General features: G+C 45.8%; 1 protein-coding gene across 32 annotated transcripts in view; it reads left to right on the top strand.

The window, feature by feature from the left end:
* Nucleotides 1-23,753, top strand: part of Ablim1 (actin-binding LIM protein 1) — a 282,612-nt gene that overhangs the window by 143,058 nt on the left and 115,801 nt on the right. For all 32 annotated transcript variants that reach the window (NM_001362445.1, NM_001362446.1, NM_001290813.2 and 29 more), the window contains exons 3-4: nt 16,952-17,135; nt 19,905-20,014. In NM_001362445.1, coding sequence (NP_001349374.1) covers nt 16,952-17,135; nt 19,905-20,014 — 294 coding nt within the window. The remainder of the gene's footprint in view (nt 1-16,951; nt 17,136-19,904; nt 20,015-23,753) is intronic.

Raw genomic sequence — 23,753 nt, 5'->3', positions numbered from 1 at the left:
GGAGGAGGAGTGGGTGGAGTTAGCTCCATCACTAAGTTCTGTGCTGAGTGCATGCGATGGCTGGCTGATGACTACGTTATTACAGAGCTCTGTTAAATACATAGAGTGTAAGTGCTTTTTGCCACAGGAAGGAATTGCATGGTCTTGCCAGCTAAATATATTTAAAGGAACTGTTCTAATGTACATATTTTATATATAAATACCTTAATGTATGTAATATGTGTATATATATATGTGTGTGTGTATATATATATATATATATATATATATATATATGTGTGTGTGTGTGTGTGTGTGTGTGTGTGTGTGTGTGTGTATATATATATATATATATGTTGCATGTAGTTTTACACTACTGCCTTTGCTCCAGGACTGTCCCTGCTACCAGCCTCCTCCCAGCTTCCCTTGAATCTGCAGATAAAAGACACACACACACACCCCACACACACACAGTTTGTTCCTTTATAACCTGCCTTCTTGGCACAATTGCTGAGCACAGATATCTCCCACCTGGAAAAGCATGCCCTTACCAATTTCTTATCTCTGTCTCTCCACCTGCCCTAATCTTGAGTGGCTGGTCCCACATAGCCCCTGCCTAATATCCCTGGACACCTGCCTGTAGGCATGGCCTCAGGCCCCAGCTCTCCTCTGAGACCTCACATGATTGCTATATTTTTCTTCCTCTGAAAGCATGGCAAAAACTCCCCTGTCCTTCCTTGCCTCTCCTTCTCCTGCCTTTTCCTCCTGGGACCTGGAGTTCCTGCCTGTACCTTTCAACCAGCAATTGGTCCCCAGCTTTCTTTACTGACAAATCAAGAACCAATTGGGGATCAGGACCTTAGCATCAGATCCACCCCCTTCATATACATAATATGTATATATAATATATGTATATAAATGTATATAATACATGTACATATTATACACATAACATACATATGATATACAGGGATATTTGAACCTTCTTTTTAAAAGAGCCCTCTGGAATAAGTGTGGTCAGCTGCTAGAGTGTTCAGACAGCCCACGCCAGTCCTCAGGAAACATAGGTCATTCCCAGGGTGCCAAGTGTACAACTGCATAGCACTTGAGTCTTGACAGATCAGTAGGCGATGTGGTCTCAGGCAAGTCATATGTGGGTCTGTGACCCAGGACCAACAAACATACTAGACCTTGTGCTATTACATCACCTCAGATCTGAAGTTTGCCTGGACCTTATACTGGTAACCATACATACACAGTGCTGAATCTAGAGGGGCTGGGCCCATACACAGGCTCCACACAGCATGTTGGGGGACTGGTTTCTGGTTCTACCGGGTTTGGGTAACCTGGTGTCAGCATTTTTGTGATTCAGCTTTTTGCTCATGAATTTCCAGATACCTGGCTCACGAAATAGATGAGACGTGAAATAGATACAGCCTGTGAGTGACAGCAGCCACACATTTGTCTGATCACTGCAGTGAACTTGGAGAGACTCAGAGACACGGTGCCCTGTCCTCTGGCGATCCATTGCTTTTCTTAGTTTTTGGTTTAAATCCAATGACAGAGTTTAGCTTCTTTATGTTGGAGACGTGTACCTTGTACCTTGTTTCATGCTGTAAGTGCGTTCCTGAAGCGTCGAGTACTTTCCTTAGACTGACTCCTGCTTCAGAGCATGAGCTATCTCTTAGGAACTTGGCAATTTAACAAAACGCTGCTAAAGCAAAGAAAGTCATCTACTCCTGTCAGCTTCTGTCTTCTTGCAGGGAGTCTGACAGTGTGACTGTCTTGTGTCCCAGCCCTCAGGGTTAATCTTTTACTACTGGAAGTGGTTGAAGCTCCCATAGGAGGGATCCTATGTAGGGAAACCCTATAGGGGATCCATGGCTTCCTCAAAATTCTAGAGATCAGTATTCAAAGCCACGTGTGTGACTCAAAATATTCTAATAGCTGTGTTAGAAAGGTGAAAAGGGACAAGAGCATTTAATTTTCATAATGTAGTTCATTTAGTGGAATGTGTCAAAATACTATTTTAATTAGCATAACATTTGAGCTGTCTGGCCTCTCTCTCTCTCTCTCTCTCTCTCTCTCTCTCTTCTCTCTCTCTACCTCAACACATGTCAATTTGGACCGTCCTATTGTGAGTGCTCAAAGGCCACCTGTGGATGGTGGTCGCCATCTTGGACAGCACAATTCCACAGGTTCCCCTGAGGCTAGCTCTCCTGCGCTCGCTCTGTCTCACTCCAAATTCTTAGACTCCCTGTAGGAAGGTTAAGGGTAGCTTCTCCTCACACTGGTTTGCATTCTTCCTCTGTTTCCCTGGTACCGCTGGCCCCAGGCAGTTAGGGAGTTTGCTGTTGTTTTGTGTTTTGCTGTTGTTCTTAACAGACTTCACTATGTAGTGGGAGAAATGGATGAGGGAGGTTACAGTGTAAATGGAGAGCAGGTGACAGCTACCCTCAGGCCATCTCCAGTCCAGCGAGCCTCTCATTGACCAGGGCTCGTCTTCCACCTCTTCACCCCTTCCTTTCTTCTCTTCCTTCCTTTTCCTTAAATTCTAGAAATTATTTTATGCATATGTGTGTTTTGCCTGCATGCATGCAGTGCCCACAGAGTCCAGGAGAGGGGGCTGGATCCCTGGAACTGGAGTTACTGTTGTGAGCCACCATGGGGGTACTGGGTTTTGAACCCATGTCCTCTGGAAGAGAAACCACTAAGCAATCTCTTCTTCCACCTCTTTTCTGTTTTCAATTAAAAGGCTGCATTTTAAAAGAGCAATTTTAGATTTATAGAAACAAACAAAGAAATATTCTATACAAGCAGGGCCATTTTGATAGGTTTTTGACCCTCCACAGAGATGCCCCCTCCAACCTGTCAGATCGGGATGAGGGTCTGTAGGGGACCACAGTGCCCAGCTCAGGACAGCTGCTGTCTTCCTTACCTACCTGCCCCTGACTGCAGCCAAGTCCCTTACACATGGCTCGTGTTGTCCAGTTATAGCTGGAGTCTCGTGCTGTTCAGACAGCGCGTGAGCCAGTGTCTTGGAATGGGAGATCTGGGGCCAGAGCAGATGCAGAAAAAGCTTTTGTCAAAAGCCAGTTCAATGCTGACTGTGAAGTCTCCCTGCCGTGCCCTCCCCTTCTGATGCCCTGCTGCCTTGCACACAATGCACACATGCACACATGCACAATTGCACACATGCACACACTATCTCTGCAGAGCTTTACTTCTTGAGTGTGGCCAAGGATGCTTTCTGTGATTAAAAAGGACTAAGATTCCTATGGCAGAGAAAAGAAAAGATGAATGAGTTTTGCTTAAAACAATGGTCTTGAAAGAAGAGAGAAAGAGGATACTAGATATCTTGCATGAGAACCAAGCAAATCACAATACGAGAGATGGCTGTTGTTGGGGTCAGAGAGAGGAGCTGGCATTTTAAGCTAAGTTCTAAAAGTTACTGGAAACAGATTTGGCCAAGAGGTTGGTTCTTTCAGTCTTCAGGTTTTTGTTTTGTTTTTGTTTTCTAAATGCTTTAGAATTTTCTGGTATATATATATATATATATATATATATATATATATATATATTAAAAAAGAATCTAGGGTATTTTCCTAAAAATATCCAAGAAAAACAATACTCACTATGACAACTAATATATCAAAGTATTAAGCAAAAATATCTACTATATGATGGAAGTGAATTAAAACTCATATGTAAAAGATAGAAGTGCCCCACACTGAGACATCTGTCCCTTCTTAAAAGTCATTCCTTCCAGAGAAGCAAGCTGCACAAATGCCAGCAAGTTCATACCCAAGTGGAGGTGAATGCCCTGGAGGAGTTTCCAGGTTTCTGATTCTCTTGTAGGCATTGGCTACAACCCGGGAGCAATGGGGGGGGGGGGGGGGGAATGGAAACAATGTATCCATCGCCACAACAGTATCACAGAATGACTAGACCGTGAAGGGGGAGGGGTCGGTACTTGAAATTACCACACCACAGGAACAACAGCACAGAATGAACTAAAACAACTGCTTTCTCTTGCAGAATGATTGACGTCAGGTAACAGGAAAAAAAAGAGAGAGAGAAAGTTACCTGCTAGGGTGACCAGAGGGCTTCCTGGTACCCCAGCTACTTCTGTGGGTTTTTGGGGGTGTTTTTGGGGTTGTTTTGTTGTCTCTGGCAGATCATAAGCCCCTTGGCGGCAGCTTTCCTTCCAATTGTTTACTGCTGACTACCCGGGCAATGCCAACCTGCAGCACAATGTACAACTGAACAGGTCAGGAACGGTGTAGCTTATTGATCCATTAGTAGGTGCTGTGAGTGAAATAGCCTGTCAATGGTGTTTATCGCAGGCTTACTACCATAGCACCCTCTGATGGAGTCTAGCCAGTGACTTCCAAGAAGAAACATAGGAAGGCATCTGTCAGAGCCACCCACCACCTGCCTGGCAGAGGGAGCTGACAGGAACTTAAGAGGGCACATTTTGGGCTGTCCTTGCTAACACTAAGACTTTGCCCTGTGCTCACGTGGGCACAGATCTTGGGCCAGTTTGTGACTCAGTGGAAAACTGGCAAAATCCAGAAACATGGAAGCAGTTCCTTGAAACCCCCCAAGCCCTGCCCAGAGCTGAGACCAGGCTTTTAATACCTGCTTGGAAAACTCCTAGGCATTGAGTCACATATGAGAAGGCAGGAGGAGACAAGGCACAGGGACAGCAGAGACATACTAGCGAGCTCCCTTACCATAGGCGAGAAGCTGAATTCATGGCCCCCACCCCAGGAAATTACAGGCCTGACCTGAGTATTTGAAGTTTTACATTTTGTAGCCTGTAACTGTGTGATCTTATCAAATAAATGTAATGCAAATCTTTTAAAATATTCAGTTTTAAGTTCCAAACTGGATTAAGATAAGTGTTCGTATTTTCCCTTTACTATACAGTACATATACTCCATAATATTTGTAATATGGATGAATGAGATGTTTATAGTTAAATGATATACTAATTATAGCCCATTATTTCTAAATTATTACATCTAAGAGACTGAGTCTTGATTGCAGTAAATGTTTGGGAGTAGGGGAAGGAAGCCGTTGTTTGTTTGGTTCTCATGTTTCCCAGCGTGACATTTTTACACAGTGAGAAAATTATTATCCTTATTTTTCAGCCCATCTAACATCATGAAACCAAAGTTCTTTACAACAAAGAAATAACATTTGAAGTCCACAAGAGTAGTATCACCATTCAAATTTAATTATACCATTTAATATTTCTTTTTAATATTCTCAGTATTTTTTTCTCAGATTGTTTCTATGTAGGAAGGTGACCCTGGCATTTGATTTATTGCCCTGTGATACACTTGCCTTTTCAAATAACTGTACTTATAAATAAGGGACGATTTCCAAAGACATTGTGGGCCTGGGGTTGTAGCTCAGTCGGTGGGGTCCTTGTTCAGCATTTACAAAGCCCTGGGTTCAGTCCCAAGTGCTGGATACATATATCATGGTGTCATTTGTCTGGTAATCCCAGGATTACACCCAGGAAGTAGAGGCGTGGATGGCACCATCTCCTGGATCCTGGACTGTATAGAGTGGAAAGGCAGATTTATTCATTCATCCTTCTCTGAAAGAAAGAGAGGCCATGGCTTTGTGTTTGTGGCCCAGGGAGGGACAGGAGGTAAGGAAGGCTTCTCCCTCCCACCCCCCACGGCCACCTCCAGGCGGGGAAAGTTTGAGCTGCTATAAAAAGGAAAAGGTCCACATAGGCTTTGTCGTTCCAGGGAGCAGATTTACTGCTCTGTTTTGCTTTTAACTAGAAATCACTTCATTTTTGCATAAGTAAGCCTGAGAATATTGACACCTGACACCTTCACATATGGCACTTGTGAAATACAGAGCTGCTCTCAGTGACCAGGCTGCCGTTCTGGGCTACAGAGGGTTAAAGGGCACTACAGCAGTCATTCTGGTTGCTACCACCAAGTACCTGGCAAGAAGAGCTAAGGGCCTTCAGAGCCTGGGAAGATAACAGGAGGCAGCTATGTATAGCATCCATAGGGACCAGAGAGGAAGTGGGCCCAGGGCTATACAACCTCAGGGCTCTAGAAACTCACTTCTTCGGCCAGGCTCTACCTGATGAAGGTCCCACAGTCTTAGAAAACAGCAGCAGCAGCTGGCAGGCAAGGGTTCAGATACGGTTCACATTCAAACCACAGTAGTTACCTATGGTACAGTAAGCCCAGAAAACGGGGGATCCGGCTGGAAGCAAGATGATAAAGAGTAGAACTGGGATGGAAACTGAAGCAGGAGCAGGTGAGTGAGAGGCACATTCTCTCAGTCTCGGTCTATCGAGAGCTTAGGGGTCCGTGGATGTGGCTAAGGAGGAGACAAGAGATACCCGTAAGGCATACGCCATAACCCTCCAGCACCAGAAAGATGTGTGTCAGTGTGGGCAGGAGGCAGCTGCCTTGTTAAAGGCAGTAAGCATAGAAGACAGAGGTGGGGCCAAGGTTGATAAAGGCATCCATTTTGACATAGAGTTTCTAATAGGAATGAAGGAAGCCATAATGTTGTTCTTATCTTTTACAAAACAGTGTCTTGGGGCCTGTAAGGCAGCCCAATGTGTAAGGGCACTTGTCCTGAAGCATGAGAACCTGAGTTAGATTCTCAGGACTCTCGTGGTAGAAGGAGAGAACCAACTCCTGAAAGATGTACTCTGATCTCCACAAAACACACACACACATACACATAGACACAGACACACAGACACACACAGATACACAGATGCACACACAGACACAGACATACACATACAGACACATACAGATGCACATATGGACATACACACAGACACATACAGACATACACACATGGACACACACACAGAGACACACATACATGGACACACATATAGAGACATACACAGACATACATGGACACACACAGATATACACAGACAGAAACATCCACATACACAGACACACACAGACACAAAGACACACAGAAGGACACAAAGACACACACAGAGAGACACACACACACATATACACTAAATAAGTGCAATAAAAATTAAGAATTAAAAGATGGCACTCTTAAGTAGCTTTCTTTTTTTTTCCCAGAAGGAACAGAGCTAGTTTTCCATGTTATTTTTAGTTATGTCTTTTGAGATTTCTGAACACTGATTGTCTGTGGAAGATGTCAGATCGTAAGAGTGCTTCTCCCGGGGTAGTATTGGCAGACATCCTCCCATAGAACTGCATTTCAGTAAGCAGTTGCCACTTGACTATGTGTTGGAGGGTGTGAAAAATGATATTTTTGATAGCTTTAAAATAATCTTCTGCTCCTTTTCTCTACAATGTCCAATCTATCAGAAGAGTCTGTTTCATCAAACATTCCTTCTGAGAGGCTGGAAAGGTGGCTCAGTGAATAGGAATGCTTGCTCCATCAACGTGAGGGCCTGAGTTCAGATCCTACCACCCACAGGAAACACTAGACGTGGCCGTGTGCAGTTGTAGCTGTGGAGGCTGTCTGGGCTAGAGCATCCTCAGGGGTAGCAGAGGCAGTGGGGTGCAGGGTGGGCTACGTGCTGGGGAAGGACCAGAGCATTAGATGCCGAGCAGAGCCAGAGTGTCACTGAGGAGCTCAGTGGGAGATGGGATAGACTCTGAGAACCACTTCTCCTTGCCGGTACAGATGACATGAATCTGTGTCTGTAGGATCTGTTCATGGACATGCATGGGACTTTCTCTGCAGCTTCCTCTTGGCGCATGGGATTTTAAAGGAGGCAGCTCATTCTGGGGGCCAGGAAAGGGGAAGGGACAGGGGAGAGAGACCTTATGACATCTACCTACTACCCAAAATCCAAAAGTGTGAGATTTAACTCCTGGTCATTTTAAGCATAGATAGCTTCTCCTTCTCCCCATCATCCCTCCCCTCTTCCTTCTCCTCCTCCCCTTTCTCCCTCTCCCTCTTCTTCTCCCCTCCCTTCCCCCTCCCCACTACCTCTCCCCTTCTCTTCCCCTCCCCCTCCTCCCCTCCCCCTTTTTCCCTCTCCCTCTCCCCATCACCCTTCCCTACCCACCTCCCCCTTCCTCTCCCTCCTCCACCCTCCCCCTTTCTTCCTTTTTCTCCTCTCCTCCCCTTCCCTCTCTCCCTCTCTTTCTCCTCTCCTTCCCTCTCTCCCTCTCTATCTCCCCTCTCCCTTCCTCTCTCCCTTCCTCCTTCAGTCCCTTCCCTTTAGTGTTTGGTATCATAACAAAGGGCTGCTTTGAAGCAAGCACCCTGCAGTTGAGCGTATTCCCACTTCATCCATTATACTTCCTGTGCTCATTTTTAACCTTAAAGCCCTGTGTTCAGGTAATCGATCTATGCAATGGTAAAAGATTTTCATACTTGTTTTTATATTCTGGGTGACATCCTTGTTTCTTGAGCTGCTTGTAATCAATTTTATTTGTATATGAAATTCTGCAACCAATTCAAAAATACTATGTTGTCAATGCTTTTATTAGTAAACAGAGGTTCCAAGAGCTTCCTTTCTAACAAGACTCTTACCATATATTCAAACTCTGAATTAACTCGAATCCCCCAAAAGCATTGCTCTGGGACCCATTTTCGACCTGGTTGACCTTGTAAGTATCATCTCACCCAGAAGTGATCATTGATTTCGATGTGCATTTAGAAGTCAATGAGGAGCGATTACAGTCCATTTTTGAGGCTTACCGTTTGAGTCCAAGCGTTTTTTTCGCAGAAGTTATTTCTGGCAGAAGCTGCCCCCGCACGTCATTGTTGGTGAGTGCTGTTCAGCTATTTTGAGCTCTGAGCTACAGCAGTAGCCCTTGTGAGCTACCTTTTGTGGTTGCTTCAAGCTCGCCGCTCTGCATTTCAGTCCAGAAATGGATTGAGTCAGTCTGACACCGATTGAACTCTGAGTGCTTAGGAAGACTGAAGGCCACCGTTACCATCGTGATAAAAATCTGTGAGGAAAAGAAGAAGAGAGAAAAGTTTAAAAGAAATCACGGGGGAGGGGGATGGGAAGATGTCCCTGAGACTAAGAGCTTGCTTGTAGGAGGAGCACAAGGGTCTAAGTTTGAACCCTCAGCACCTACGCGACCCTGCACACCTGTGACCCCAGCACCAGGGGCGCAGAGACAGGAGCATCGTAGAGGGTGCCAACTGCCAGCCTAGTTAAAGGCTCGGCAAGAGACCCTGCCTTGAAAGAGTAAGACGGAGAGCCACGGGGCAAGACACCGATGTCCTCTGGTCTCTGACATATGTGCTCATGTGTACACGCTGTGGGCATGTGCACCCCATAGTCACACACACATTTGGTATTCACAATGATAATCCAAGAGTTGTGTGTGCATGTGTGTGTACAGAGGGTGGGGAAGTGTCCTGTTCCCTGGCTCCGTCACATCTGAGTCTCCACCTCAGAACAGTCATGCATGGCGCCAGGAAGCACAGCATCAGAACAGGCTCTGACCTTGATGTGGGGAAAGTCGCGTCTCCAGAGCACAAAGCCTGCTTGCTCATAAAGGAAAGGGGGCAGCCCTGGCTGCACACCCCTGCTCCATGCAGACAAGCTTGTAAAGGGAAGAGTAACCCAGGCCGGATGCCCTGCTCCAGGTGGAAAAGCTCAGAAAGGCCCCTCATGCCTGTGGGTTCTTTTTTCTGCAGTACTGGGTATTGGTCCTAAGGCCTCACCTATCCTAGACAAGGGTTCTACCACTGAACTGGTTCCTCAGATCTTGCATCCTGTGACAGGCAGACTGCCAGCAGGGTACCAGACAGCCAGTGCCTTCCCCAGGAAGTAAAGAGAGGAGCTGCCAAAGGCTGCTGGTCCCCCATCATGTTTCCTGGGTCTTCTCTTACTGCTGAGAACTGACCAGAGCCGCTTGGAATCCACAGCCTGAGAAGGGATGGTCCCTAGCTGCAGATGGAGAAAGGGTCTCCACCTGATAGCCCTGGACCCCCCCTTGAGGCAGGTGTAAGTCTGACCCTTTGAGCATCGCCTGCCCGGCAGGTGGACCATCTCAGGGATGGATTTGTTGGGGCATCGAAAGGACCTGCTGCATTGCGAAGGCCTAAGATGCTTCCGCAGCCCAGCTCCCGCCACTGAAGCTAGGCTCTGCTCTCCCCACCCCCTCCTTGATCCAACGCCTCCACACTCTGTTCCCCTCCTGTTCCATGGTATTTTTATAGCCCAAGCAGCGCTTGTTCAGTTGTTATTTTAAGACTTAAGCTTTTTTAAAAATGTACTTGTTACTAATTTCACAACTTTTGTATAAAAATTTCTTGGATGTCCCCCACTTAACCAGTAGATTTTACTCGGTGGTTTGTAGAGTGGACTCGAGAGCGTATCATAACAAGGTGCAGGGCTGTGTGTAGCCAGACCTCAGTGATGGGAAGCAAGGCAGGAATCAGCAGGACTCGGGGTGAAGAATGCTTTAATAATTGATCCTGAGAAGGAAGGCAGTGAGCATCTGCGCTAGCAGCCTGGGATTTTAATGAGCAAAATCTGTGATTTTCCTAGGAAATATGTTAAAGTTAGGAAAATGTGCATATTTCCATTTGAATTCAACCTTGACGTGTATTTATTTTATGATCATGTAGATGTAAGACATTTTTGCTTCGCGCTATCATTGAAAGGTACTAAAGCTCCTTTAAAAACAAAATACTTAGGGGGCTGGAGAGATGGCTCAGAGGTTAAGAGCACGGACTCCTCTTCCAGGGGTCCTAAGTTCAATTCTTAGGAACCACATGGTGGCTCATAACCATCTATAGTGGGATCTGGTGTCCTCTTCTGACTCTATCATGGGATCTGGTGCCCTCTTCTGACTCTATCATGGGATCTGGTGCCCTCTTCTGACTCTATCATGGGATCTGGTGCCCTCTTCTGGCATGCAGGTATACATGCAGGCAGAACTCTATACATAATAAATAAATCTTTAAAACAAAACAAAGTTTTTTTTTTGTTTTTTTGTTTTTTTGTTTTTTTTAATTAAGGTCTGATGAGATGAATCAGCGGTGAAAGGCACCTGCGGTTTGAGCTTCTCGTATCTGGTGGAAGGAGAGAATCAGCTCTCCCAAGCCGCCGACCACTATGCTGTGGTGTGTGCATACAGACGCACATAAAATAAATACATCTATATTAATGGGGTTGGAGGATGGCCCAACAGTTAAGAGCATTTGATGCTCATCCAGAGGATCCCTGTTCATGTCAGCATGAGGTTCACAAGTGCCTGTGACTCCAGACCCAGAGGACCAGATTCCCTATTCTGGCCTCTGTGTGTACCCATACACTTTGGCATGTGCATGAGCATGCAAACACACACACACACACATTTGGCACGCATGCACACACATGCTTATGCACACAAAAAGATTTTTAAATAATAAAGTAATTAGAATATTTTGACATTCTTCTGGAATTTGTTTAATATTCACCTTCAGATACATTGGGTAAACAGAGCTGAGTCAGAGTCGGAGTGTAGTGTCTATGACTGTCCTACAAACACGAGACAAGTGTGTCAAGGACATGTACTGTTCATGAGGGAGGGGTCCTGGGGCATGGTGATGCTGTTTGCAGAAAAACTGAAGGCATAGGTCTATAGGCCTTCCAAAGAGACTGTCAAAGATGGCTGGCTGCAGGGCAGGGACAGATGAGCAGGCTGCAGCAGGGTAATAAGCCAAGTGTTAGTTGTCTTAATGGCCCCTGAATGGATCAGGTCCCAGAATTCAAAGTCTGGGCCTTCAGTCAATGGTAAGAACTTGTCAAGCCACATCCGGTTCCTGGGTAATGAGCTGCTACCTCAAGCCCCAGGTTGACTGAGAGAATGTGATTTCTTCCTTCTTCTTTATGATTAAGTTTTGGATAATTTTTTTAAAAGATCCATTTATTTCTACTTTATGTGTATGAGTATTTGCTTGTGTGTGTGTATATGCACCACATGGTTGCAGCACCTAGGGACACCAGAAGAAGGCATCCGATCCCCTGGAATGGGGGTTACAGGTGATGTGAGTCCTCGAGTAGAGACCAGGAGCAGAACCTGGAGCCTTTGAAGGAGCAATAAGTGCTTTAGTCACGGAGCCATCTCTTCATTCTTGACCCCAGCTTCTTCTAATTTTTTAATTATTTTATTTGATTACTTATATGCAGGTGTTTTGCTTGCAGAATCCAGAGAGCGTATTGGATCTCCTGGAACTGTAGTTACAGATGCTTGTGGGGTACCCTGTGGGTGCTGGGAATGGAACTTGGGTCCTGTAGTGGGGAAGCCAGTGCTCTTAATAGCTAAGCCATCTCTATAGCTGCCCCACCCCAATCTCTTAATATGTTATTATCACTACAGGTGAGCTTCCAATGGCATGTGGGTATTTTGAGCAATTGGGTTCACTGAGCTAGAAGACAGAAGTGGGGTGTCCAAAGAACTGGAGGGATTCAGGGAAAGGAGGTTTTGCTTCATGGGCACTGAGTTTCAGCTTTTTAAGAAGACAGTAGTCCTGTGGATAGATGATGTGTGGAAACCACAAGCTTGTGAACACACATGAGCAACTGTCCACCTGAAAATTACTAACATGGTGAGTCAAGCATTTTAGGTATGACATGGTGAATCAAGCATTCTAGGTATAACATGGTGAATCAAGCATTCTAGGTATGACATGGTGAATCAAGTGTTCTAGGTATGTTCTCACCACTAAAAGGAGTGTTTCTAATGAGCTGACCGACAGGCATTTGAAAGTTGATTGTGCCTACCTTCCCAAGAGAGCCAACTTTGTAGCTCTGTTTTGTGAGCTCACTCTTGTTGTTTGTAGAGGTCTCTAAAAATTGACTCCTTAAGGTTCTTGACTCTGTAATCTTTGTTCTTGATTAATGGTAAATCACCCACGATGCTTGATCTAACCCACTGCAGTACCAGCTCCACTTAATGTTAAATCACCCACAATGATTGTCTAACCCACCGCAGTACCAGCTCCTTTCTAATGGGAACTCAGACTGTCCCAAGTGAATTCTTTTCCTGACAATACAAACACTGTTTTAATAAAATTGCTTCCAGGCAGAAGGGCAATGTTGACACTTGGTTTGAGAAATCATGACAAGAAGGCCCACGGAGGAGCGGATCCTGAGGGTGTTCATGGGGAGCTAGCCTGGGCTTTGGGGTTGCTTGAAAATGTGGGTGTCAGATGAGAAAGTGGATACAGCTAGAGGTTTACTAACACAGGGAACAGACTCATCTCTCAGAAGCCTTTTAGGGGTAGTGGTACCACAGAGCTAAAAGGATAGAGCCACTGGAAGAGTCCGAGTTTGAGGCCGGCACTCTGTTCCCTGCTCAGTTACAACCACAGTATAAAGCTTGCAAGACACACACTATAGACAGAGATCACTCACTGATAATCCTTTGCTCAAGGATAGAAGTTGATAGGTGAGGTCTGTTCCCAGGAAGGCCTTATATTATATAGGGAAGGAAATGGTGTCTGTGGGAGTTCCCTATGTTTAGGGTTCTGAAGGAGGAGCCTCCAATTACGTCTTACATCACCATATTACATCACCATCACTGCCATTCTGGTCTTAGGTGACGTCATGATGTTTGAAGTAGCACCTAGGTCCAGCTGCAAGGAGTTTTTTCCTCTCATTCATCGCCTGGTGCGTGTGCCACAGATTCCTGTCCAGTTAAACATTGTTTATCTTAGTATCTAAGCCGCCATACATAAAACTATAGTTGTCGGATAACGTGGCTTGGCTTTGAATTTCTGAGAAAAGCCAAATCGGATCACAACACAGCACAGTTTGTCACCTCTCAACTGCGTTGCCAAATCATGTCGTAGGGCTATGCTAGGTTCGTGAAATTACGGTTTAATTAAAGAGAGCAAGTGTGAATCCCACAAAACCACTTTTGGACAAAGAAGCCCCACACAGAGGCACCCAAGAGAGGAAGCAGCAAGCAGAAAGGACTTCTAGAGGGTTTTGCCTTCCCTTTGAAGGGATCCTGTGGTCTGCATTAGCATGAAGCTCACCTTGGTCTTGTCATGGGGAAATCTGTGCTTTTTAGTCCCAGTCCTGGTGACTGGATGAGCGTTAAGGGGATGGTGGGTCTAAGTCCACCGTTTGCCCCTTCTCAGAGCTACGAGAAGTAAGTTTGAAGGAATCAATGAGTCATGCAAACTGGTGACGACTCCGGGAGTGGAACTGGTGGGAACTTGCCAAGTGTGAGGCAGGATTCTGCTTAATTACACTGTACGGTTCTATGTATTATATTAGACTCTGAGATTAATAGACTCTTGGGCATAAAGTACTCTGGCGTCTCGAGGGTGCACACCTATGAAGTTACTGAAGAGGACTCTCTGAGCGTCCCGTGATGACCCTACCCCCGTACCCCCACCCCCATCCCCCCAGGGATTGTTTCTGCTCTAAGAATCTAAGGTCAGGACTAGGCTGACCCACGAGCTCCCGGCATGATCCTCTCGATGAGTAGGAAGCCAGTGTGAGAACCGGAGATGCGGGAAGAGATGCGGATGGTTATAGGAGGAGACAGCCGTTCTGAGAACATGGCCGTAGCATTATTTATAGGGTAGTTAGTTCCCAACCGACAGACTCTGGCCGTCATCTTTGGTCACTTGGTTTTCAAGAGCAATGTCAGAGCTCTGGAGTGTTGGTTTAAACAAGGACCAGGGAGTCTACACGGAAAACTTGTGCATGGTTTCTATATCATCTTGACTCTCAAGAGTTCTAACTGATGAGGGAGAGGGAAACTTAGGTTATGATCTCACCGAGTTAACCCTTCGTTAGACTGGGGGTTTTCAACCTTTTTTCTACTCTAAAACCTTTAGCACCTGTGAAATTTTTATACTATTCTGGGTGGGCAAATATTAAAATAAGTATATAAATCAGACATCTACTGATAAAAATCATAGAGAAATGTATTTTAGAACAGTTCTTTGTTATATATATAATTTTTACCATTTATTAAATTCTCAAGTGGATTTTTATGCTACTAGGATAGTGTTCTTGTTTACTTTGTTACATAAAGAATAATGGCTGAATATCTGACCTGTGGGACCAAGAGGATCGTCAGTGTTTTTCAGACTCCATCAATATTTTAATTTTACAATCATCCATGCTAAGACTGCCATGTTGCATAAATACATAAAATGGCAGAAGAAGTATGTTTAAAGCCATCTCAGAAATTATTGGAAATTCTGTCCTAATCTCAAGCTGAAATTCATTTAATGATTTTGTGTGTGTTGGTGTGTGTGTGTGAAAAGCAAGTCAGCAGGTGAGTCACGAATTTTTAAAACCAAGCACTCTAAAGCAGTTTGATCCAAAATATACTAATTTGATACTTATATGCTGATTGATAACACTAGGAAAATGTCCTTCTTTTCCCTTATTAAATCAGTATCATTGCCTGTATAGTAAAAACAAAACAAAACACTGCAGTTCATACCATGCAGTAGTTGTGAACCTGAGAGGGGCAATGTACACTTGTACTGAGTGGCTGAAGGCAAGCACATACAACATGCATATATTTATATATTTTGTTCATAGTTGGTGAAGGCTTCACTGCACCATGGGTGGCTGCCACCTCAGATTCACCGCACTTGATTTTAAGTTAATTTTCGGTCCTTACATGTTCATGCACGAGAGGGGGTTGGTGGAGATTTCCGAGACAGCGTTTCTCTGTGCAGCCCTGGCTGTCCTGGAACTCACTCTGCAGACCAGGCTGGCCTCGAACTCAGAGATCCACCTGCTCTCTGCCTCCTGTGTGCTAGGATTAAAGACATGCACCACTATGCTTAGCTCGTGTTCAGAAAAGTTTCACTGCTTCGTTTCTAATTCCCTTTGGTAACCCCGCCTTCAGTTATATGACCATACTCATTTTAAGAGCCTGTATGTTAGACTATTAATGAGTCATGGGAACTAATCCGAATAACTAACCCGGTGTTCTAGCAAATCCCCAGGAGAGCCTTTCGTGACAGAACTCACTTTCCTCCCACCCCACCTGAGGGTCTGCTCTACCTGTTTATGAGAAGGATCAGAAGAGATCCTATGCCTTGCCTGAGGCTGCCCTTCCCTGGGCAGGAGTCACCTACCCTTGGAATACAGAGGCTAAAGCTGGAGAGGCCCGGCTTTAGCTGTTGCTTCCCTGGCATCTGGCAGGAGATAGTCGTCATCAGGGGCTGCTCCAAGCTTGATTTGTAGACAAGTTGTGACCTGCTTGAGTTTGTCTGAGCATGCAGAGTAGACCCAGGCTCCTAGCAACCCTGTTTTCTACACAGCCCCTGTCATCCACAGCTGTATGGTTTGGAAAAGGGATGCCAAAATCCAGACCCAACAAAGCGTCCTCTTTTGCATGTCCCGAGACCACAGATGACAATTCTGTGTTGGACTTGTTCCTTCCCTTCCCTCCCTGGCCTGCCCATTCTCATGTCCCATCCTGTATGTTACATCACACGGTCAGTGTGTCCTATTTCCTGTGAAGAGACAGCTAGCTCAAACCCCAACTGCTTTGTTGCTTTGGGGAAAGATTTCCAATGTGTAAAAAAATGGTCACTGGAAACTTCAGCTGTCGCTGTTGCTATAGTAGGAACCTATTACTCAGTGATCTTGGCCCAAATCGGGGAGCTGTGTGGGTAAGCAGTGGGCACCTTTCCTAACAGCATTGCCAGGGACACCTTAGTCAGCATCCCAGAGAGCCCAGATGGGGATATCTTTCCATCACAGTCTGAGTGATTGTTGATGAATCTTAGATACCACTGAGACCATTGAAACCTAGCCAGTGAATTTTATTTGTATGAGATATTGCATGGCTCCCAGGGGATGGGGAGGGGGGGGCAGAAGAAAGAGCAGAGCCCAATAATAAATGGCTCTTTGTGCTCGTCCACTCCCTGTCCCCAAACCGTTGAGAGCACAGGGAGCCACCAGCATGTGGCAGAAGGCAAATGCTGCCCAGAGATTTGGCAGGCGATGACCAGTTGTAAACTTGTCTTTCTACAGTGTGCGGCTGCGACCTGGCCCAGGGGGGCTTCTTCATAAAGAACGGGGACTATCTGTGTACCCTGGACTACCAGAGGATGTATGGGACACGGTGCCACGGCTGTGGGGAGTTCGTGGAGGGCGAGGTGGTAACTGCCCTGGGCAAGACCTACCACCCCAACTGCTTCGCCTGTACAATCTGCAAGTAAGTGGCCCTTTTTCCCAAGCCTCTGGCTCCCTCCAATAGACAAATGCTGGCTTCAGCATCCAGAGCTTTGACAGCCTCCTCTGGTCCTGAACAGTACAGAGTCTTAAAATAGCCCTTTCCCAACATGTCTCTTCCTGGTTCTTGGTCTCTTCTAGCCTGTTCGTTCTTGGTTAAAGTGCAGTAGAGTTGAAAAGCTTTGTTTGTATCCTCTGTAAAGCAGTGTGGCAGCCTGTTAAGTGGCTGTATCTTAAGCCTGAAGGGACAGCCTCAAGCCTCAGGGAAGTTTTAATATGGACAGCAGAGTAGGGGACGGACAGCTGCTTGGAAGGATAAAGCTCATTTGGAAATGTAGGTGATTGTGTGGACATGTACACAGAGTCTAGCCTCTTCTAGCTGGGCACTGAACTGTGTGCCCATGGCCCCAGCATTCAGAAGGCAGAGGTGGAAGAAGTGCTTAAGCACGGGCATTCAAGACAAGCCTCACCAAGACAGCACAACCCCTCCTACTAGAGATAAAATGCTATCTTTACTGTAGTTGGTGATGGTTGGCAATGCCTCACTGGTCAAATCATTAGTCTTTAGGTCTTTTTTTGTTTGTTTCTTTGTTTTGTTTGAGGTAGGGCCTCACTCTATAGCTCGGGCTGTCCTGGAACTGTGTAAACCAGGCTGGCCTTGAACTCCCAGAGATCCTCCTGCCTCTGCCTCTCACGTGCTGGGGTTGAAGGTGTGTGCTATGATGCCTGGCTTTAGGTCTTTCTTTTAAATAACATTTTGTTGGCTTTGTGTTTGTATAGGGTTTAGGACTTCTGTCAGGTACAGTGGCAGGGTTGCGGAATTATGACAGAGCCCAAATGGTCTACAAAACCTAGAGACACTAGTCACTGATGTTTTAGGAGAAACTCCTGATTGCTAGGCATCTGTATAAGACAGCTTAGTGAAAATGATCAGTCTGAGGGAAGGAAACTGGCACGGGAGGGGGGGGTGCTGTTGTGTTTTGGGAGCCACATGTTATAAAAGGAAGATGGCCTTTGATTCCTGTGGTACACAGAGTCTGGCTTGTACCATAGAGGATCTGTGTGGGTCTGTAGCTAGGCACTGAATAGACGGGGGTCAGCCACACTCCTGGGGTGATGCACATAAAGGCCCACTTGTTATCAGTGCCCTCCAAGAGCTGGGTCAGCCCTGGACAATGAGCCCCTGAACTTGTCCCAAGGATCTTGCTTGCCTCATCCAGGTCCCGTCCCTGAGTGGAGACCAAAGGACATACTCTTGCTGTACTGAGTTTAACCCTCTGATATTCTCCTTACAGAACAGACTACGGGCTTGTTCAGGTATAGTAAGGAAGCAAGAAGCCCCCTGCAGTGCCACAGTGTAGTTTTAATTATTAACACAGGTCTAAGTCAGGTGGGTGAGGCCTGACCCTGACTGTGGCCCCTTTATCTGTCCAGTGAAAAGTGGCAAAGCCACTTCAGAGAGGGAGCCACTGAACCGGGGACTTCGAAGATGTAAGACTATAATCTCCCCCTCCCCGCACACTTGATAAATGGTACCAGCCATACAGGTGGGGTTAAGTCCAACTGTGCTGGTGAGTGCTTGTCATGGTTAGTTACCAGCCATGGGAGAAGGGTTAAGGGCTGTGAACATACAAACACAGGTCAGGAAGCTTGGACTTGCTCCAGACCAATGACTTCTGACTTGTCCAAGTCTGTCTGTCGAGTTCCACATTTCCTAACTGACAGTCCCCACATTAGAAAATTCACATTGATGAAGATTGTTGGTAAACTGGCTTGATGCAGGAAGCAAGCTTTGGAAACCCAGCACACCCACAGAAGGTGGGCTTTTGTGCAGTGTGGTGTTGCTGATGAAGGCTGAGCAGGGAAGAAACTTGTCTTTCTGACACAGAGACTGCTACTGACTTTCACATTTATTTTATGTGTATGAATGACTGGCCTGCATGTAAGTTTACCCCGTGCATGCCAGGAGCCTATGGAGGTCAGAAGAGGGCATTGGATCCCCTGGAACTGGAGTTATAGATGGCTACGAGCTGCCATGTGGGTACTGCTGAACCTGGGATTTCTGCAAGAGAAAGTGCTCTTAACCACCGAGCCATCTCTCCAGCCCCTGTGACTGATTCTCAAACATGTTTACAGCATCTCTTCCTATCACTTGCAGATTATGAAGGGCTGGGTTCTCCAGTGCTTTGCAAATTCAGATGCCCAAAAAGGACACTCTAACTCCATATAGTTACTGTATATTCTGTAGTAACTCCATATAGTTACTACAGAATATGGGATCAAGAAGGCTCCCACTTCTGTAAGCTGTTCTCTTAGGGATGTGCCCCGAGCTTCCGTGGGAATCCATGGCATTTAAAGTGTGTCGTGTTGTAGCGTGTGTGTGTGTGTGTGTGTGTGTGTGTGTGTGTGTGTGTGTGAATGAAGAATTTCCTTATGGAAATCACTGCTGTGTGGGCCCTGAGGAGTGATTTCCTCAGACACCCCTCCACCTAAGAATGGCGCTAAACCATGCTACATTCCAAGCAGGGAGCCTGTAGGACCAGTGCGCTCTCTCTTCATCTGGTAATGAGGCGCATGCATTTGTTTGGCCCACGTCCAGCTGGCGGGCTTGGGGCATGGCTACATTTCAAACATTCTGCCTGGGGTTCCTCCAAGAAACCAATTTGCACCGGAGGGCTAGCAGGCAAATGGGTAAGAAGACAGAATGGAATTGCTGGAATAACTCTGAGGGCAAATGTCTTTCTGTTTCCAGGCGCCCATTTCCACCCGGAGACCGAGTCACATTCAACGGGAGAGACTGTCTTTGTCAGCTCTGTGCACAGCCGATGTCTTCCAGCCCTAAAGAAGCCTCCTGCTCCAGCAGTAAGTGTCCCTGCAGACACTGACAGAAACACCTTTGTAATTTGAAAGTAGTTCAGGAAGATGCCTTCCTTTTGAACACCCTTTGAACATCTATTAGCAAACGCCAAGTCTAGTCCAATCTGGGGCATTTTTTCCCTATGGAAAAACATTATGCAGTGTTTACTAAAACCTGGATGGTGAGAAGCATTGTCATTGCATCAAAAATACCCAAAAGCAATTAGATATTGAGCTGTCCCTATGGAATTTTTTAAAGATTTTTTTATTTATTTTATATGAGTACACAGTAGCTGTCTTCAGACATACACCCAGAACAGTGCATTGGATCCCATTACAGACGGTTGTGAGCCACTATGTGGTTGCTGGGATTTGAACTCCGGACCTCTGGAAGAACAGTCTGTGCTCTTTGCTGCTGAGCCATCTCTGCAGCCCCCTCGAACTGTCCATTTCAACAAAATATTATGAACCTTTACATTGAAATGCTTTGCCTGTGACCACACCCCAGAGAGTGTGGCTTGGCTCATGGTTGAGAAGATACATTTCCTCATGGGAAGGAAGGCGTGGCTGACAAGGGGGCGTGGCTGAAAAGGGGGTGTGGTTTTATGTGCTGACCAGGAAACAGGATAGGAAAAGCCAATGCTCAGCTGACCGCTTTTTCCCTTAAAAATGGTTATCATTTGTGTGGTACCGTGGGATACAAATCCCTCTGGAATCACTGTTCTGTGGGCCCTGAGGGGGCGAGGGGACGACATGAAGGAGTCCGATCTCTCTTTCTACAGTGGGATCCAGTGATCAAACTCATGTCTCAGGCTTCCTCGGCAAGCTCTTTACCTGCAGAGCCATCTCCCAGGCCCCTTTGTTTCCCTTTGAGATCCTCTCCCAGACTTTGGGATGGTATCCCTCAAACTTGGGATGGGTCCTCCCTTCTCAGTTGCATCTTCCTGGAAACACCTTCACGGACACACCCAGAGGAGCATCTTCCAGTTCAGTCCAATCCAGTCTGGTTGACCATGCTTGACATTTCCCTGCTGCGCACAGCCCATCTTTAGCTATAGAGGGTGAGACGGGAGAATGTAGGAGACAGGATAAATAATTGTCGTCTCTCTGTGTTAAAATCACGTGTCCACTCATGGAAGGTGCAGGTGGGATGCTTTCCACTCACCCTAAATAACCCTCTGCTCACCCGGAAGGACTCTGACAGCCGCTCATTTCATATTTACTGACTGCCCAAAGTGTGTATCATTCTTCCAATGAAGATCTCACCTTGAGCAAACTGAATTTTCTCATCCTCTGGAAGTTTGCTTTCTGATGACAGCACATAGACAAATTCCCACAGGAAGTACTCAATACATGAAGGAAGAGAGAAGATGAGGTTTTCTTTATAGGGAGCAGTCAGAGGAGGCCTCTGTAGAAGGCAACGCCTCAACAAGTGAGGGAAGACAGGGTATGTGCATGACGGATTCGACATTTCCTGTGATGAGATTTCATCCGACCTATGGGGATCCAGAGAGAAACACCCCATGATAGACTTGTTCTTTTCACGAATACACTGGGGATGACATTGGACAGATGAAGTAATATTTATTATAAGTCAATATATTCTAAGCTGGGAACTGGAGAGTGAGCTGGGAAGCTGTCTCAGCTCTTTAATGAGGCATCAGGAGATGAGGCCAGAATTTGCCTTAGTATTTATGAATTTTTGGCAGCCCTCAGGTGACCTGGAATATCCCACTCCCACCCACCTTAAGCTCTCTAAAGAATAGGTGTATTTCCATGACCTACCACTAGAGGCAGCAGCCTGGCAAGGAGCCCAGTAGGTAGTGAGACAGGATCCTAGGCTGTGTGGCATGGTTTAGGTCTCTCAGGCTCTTGCTACTCTACTCAAGTGCAAGAGAAACGCTGTAAGGACAGCAACCTTGGGAGGCAATGTCACCTCATCCTCTAGCAGGGTTTACTTTGAAAACACATTAGTCAGACCCTTAGAGGGGTTCTTCTGAGCCCTGGATCTCTGTTCTCTATTTTGTTTCGTCTAAGTAACCCTTGACCATTTAGTTTAAGGAAACAAACGCAGCCTGGCGGTGGTGGCACACGCCTTTAATCCCAGCACTTGGGAGGCAGAGGCAGGCGGATTTCTGAGTTCGAGGCCAGCCTGGTCCACAGAGTGAGTTCCAGGACAGCCAGGGCTACACAGAGAAACACTGTCTCGAAACAAACAAACAAACAAAAAAGGAAACAAATGCAAATTCTTCTAAATGGGTGTCCAGTTGCCTCAAGCCACCCAGTTTGGGAACACGCTCCATCATAGCTATAACAAAATGAGGTTTTTTTAATTGTTGTTTGTTTGTTTGTTTGTTTGTTTGTTTTTTGAGACAGGATCTCATGAAGCCCAGGCTGGCCTTGAACTCACCATGTAGCCCAGGCTGGCCTTGAACTCACTATGTCGCCCAGGCTGGCCTTGAACTCACTATGTAACCAAGGATGATCATGAATTCCAGATCTTCTTGCCTCCATTTCCCAAATCCTAGGATTATAGGCACGCACCATGACAACTGACAGATTGTTTTTTCTTTCAAGAAAATACAGTGTATCTATTAATTCTTTGAGAATGCTATGCATATGTAGTAATTGGTCATACTCACCTTTCCACTCATTTGTGTAACTCTGCCTAGATCCACTGCTTCTAAGCTCTCAATACTGCTCATATACTCATGAGTGTGTGGGGCCATCCACCAGGATATGGTATTACCACCGAGGGCCTCACTGAGGAAAGAAAGCCGACTCCTTTCCCAGTAGCCATCAACTGTCAGTACCCCTCGGCTAGTGGTACCAGTTTTTTAAAGCCCTTACCCTTCTATGTTTTAATGTCGGTTGGCTTGATCTTGTACAGGACTTGTGTAGATTATCATAGTTCCTGTGAGTACATGTCCTGTCATGTCCAGAGGACACTGTTGTGTCCTGATCTTCCCATATCTCTGACTCCTCCTCATCCTCTTCTTCCTCCTCCTCTCCCTCTCTCCCTCCCTTCCTTCTTTTCTTCTCTTTCTCTCCCTTCTCCTTCTTGGGAAGGAATATGATATAGATGTTCCATGGATGGCTGAACCCTCCACAGACTTTTAATTTATGCCTTTTGACCAGTTTGAGTTTCTGCTTTAATTGCTGTCTGTTGCACAAAGAAACTTCTCTGATAAGGGCAGAGTGCTACACTAATCTATTGGTATAGAGAGATACAAATTTAGAGGCCAATTTGTTACCGTGCCCATTTAGCAAAATAATAGTAGTAAGTTTTCTCCCTATCAACTCGTAGTCATGCTTCCTCAGCCAGATTTACAGTACCAGACACGTGTTCCCTCCTGTGGGGTGGGCCTTGAATCCAGCCACAAAGTACAGTTAGTTATTTCCACAACATTCACGCCACTATTGTACTCATGGGAATACCGTGCTCTGCTGGTTGTTGTAGTTCACAGGGTTTGTAGCTGGGTAGGGTTTTTGATGTCTTTTTCTCCATCAGAAGCTTGCATAGCCCCTTCTAGTTCTATGAGAGCCACATCTAATAGATTCTCATTTTTAATCTACCTTATATACAAGTATTAAAGCATCACAATGCAACTCATTATTTTGTACAACTAGCAGATACTAATATAAAATATTTGGATACATCTATGTCTTCTCTTTTTGTATGACATTCATGTTATACCCATATATTAAAACTGTGAAAATGTAACCAGCTAAAAAAAAACATTGT

The sequence above is a fragment of the Mus musculus genome, chromosome 19, assembly GCF_000001635.26.
Source record: "Mus musculus strain C57BL/6J chromosome 19, GRCm38.p6 C57BL/6J".
NCBI classification, from domain to species: Eukaryota; Metazoa; Chordata; class Mammalia; order Rodentia; family Muridae; genus Mus; species Mus musculus.
This window is presented reverse-complemented; position numbering and strand designations above follow the sequence as displayed.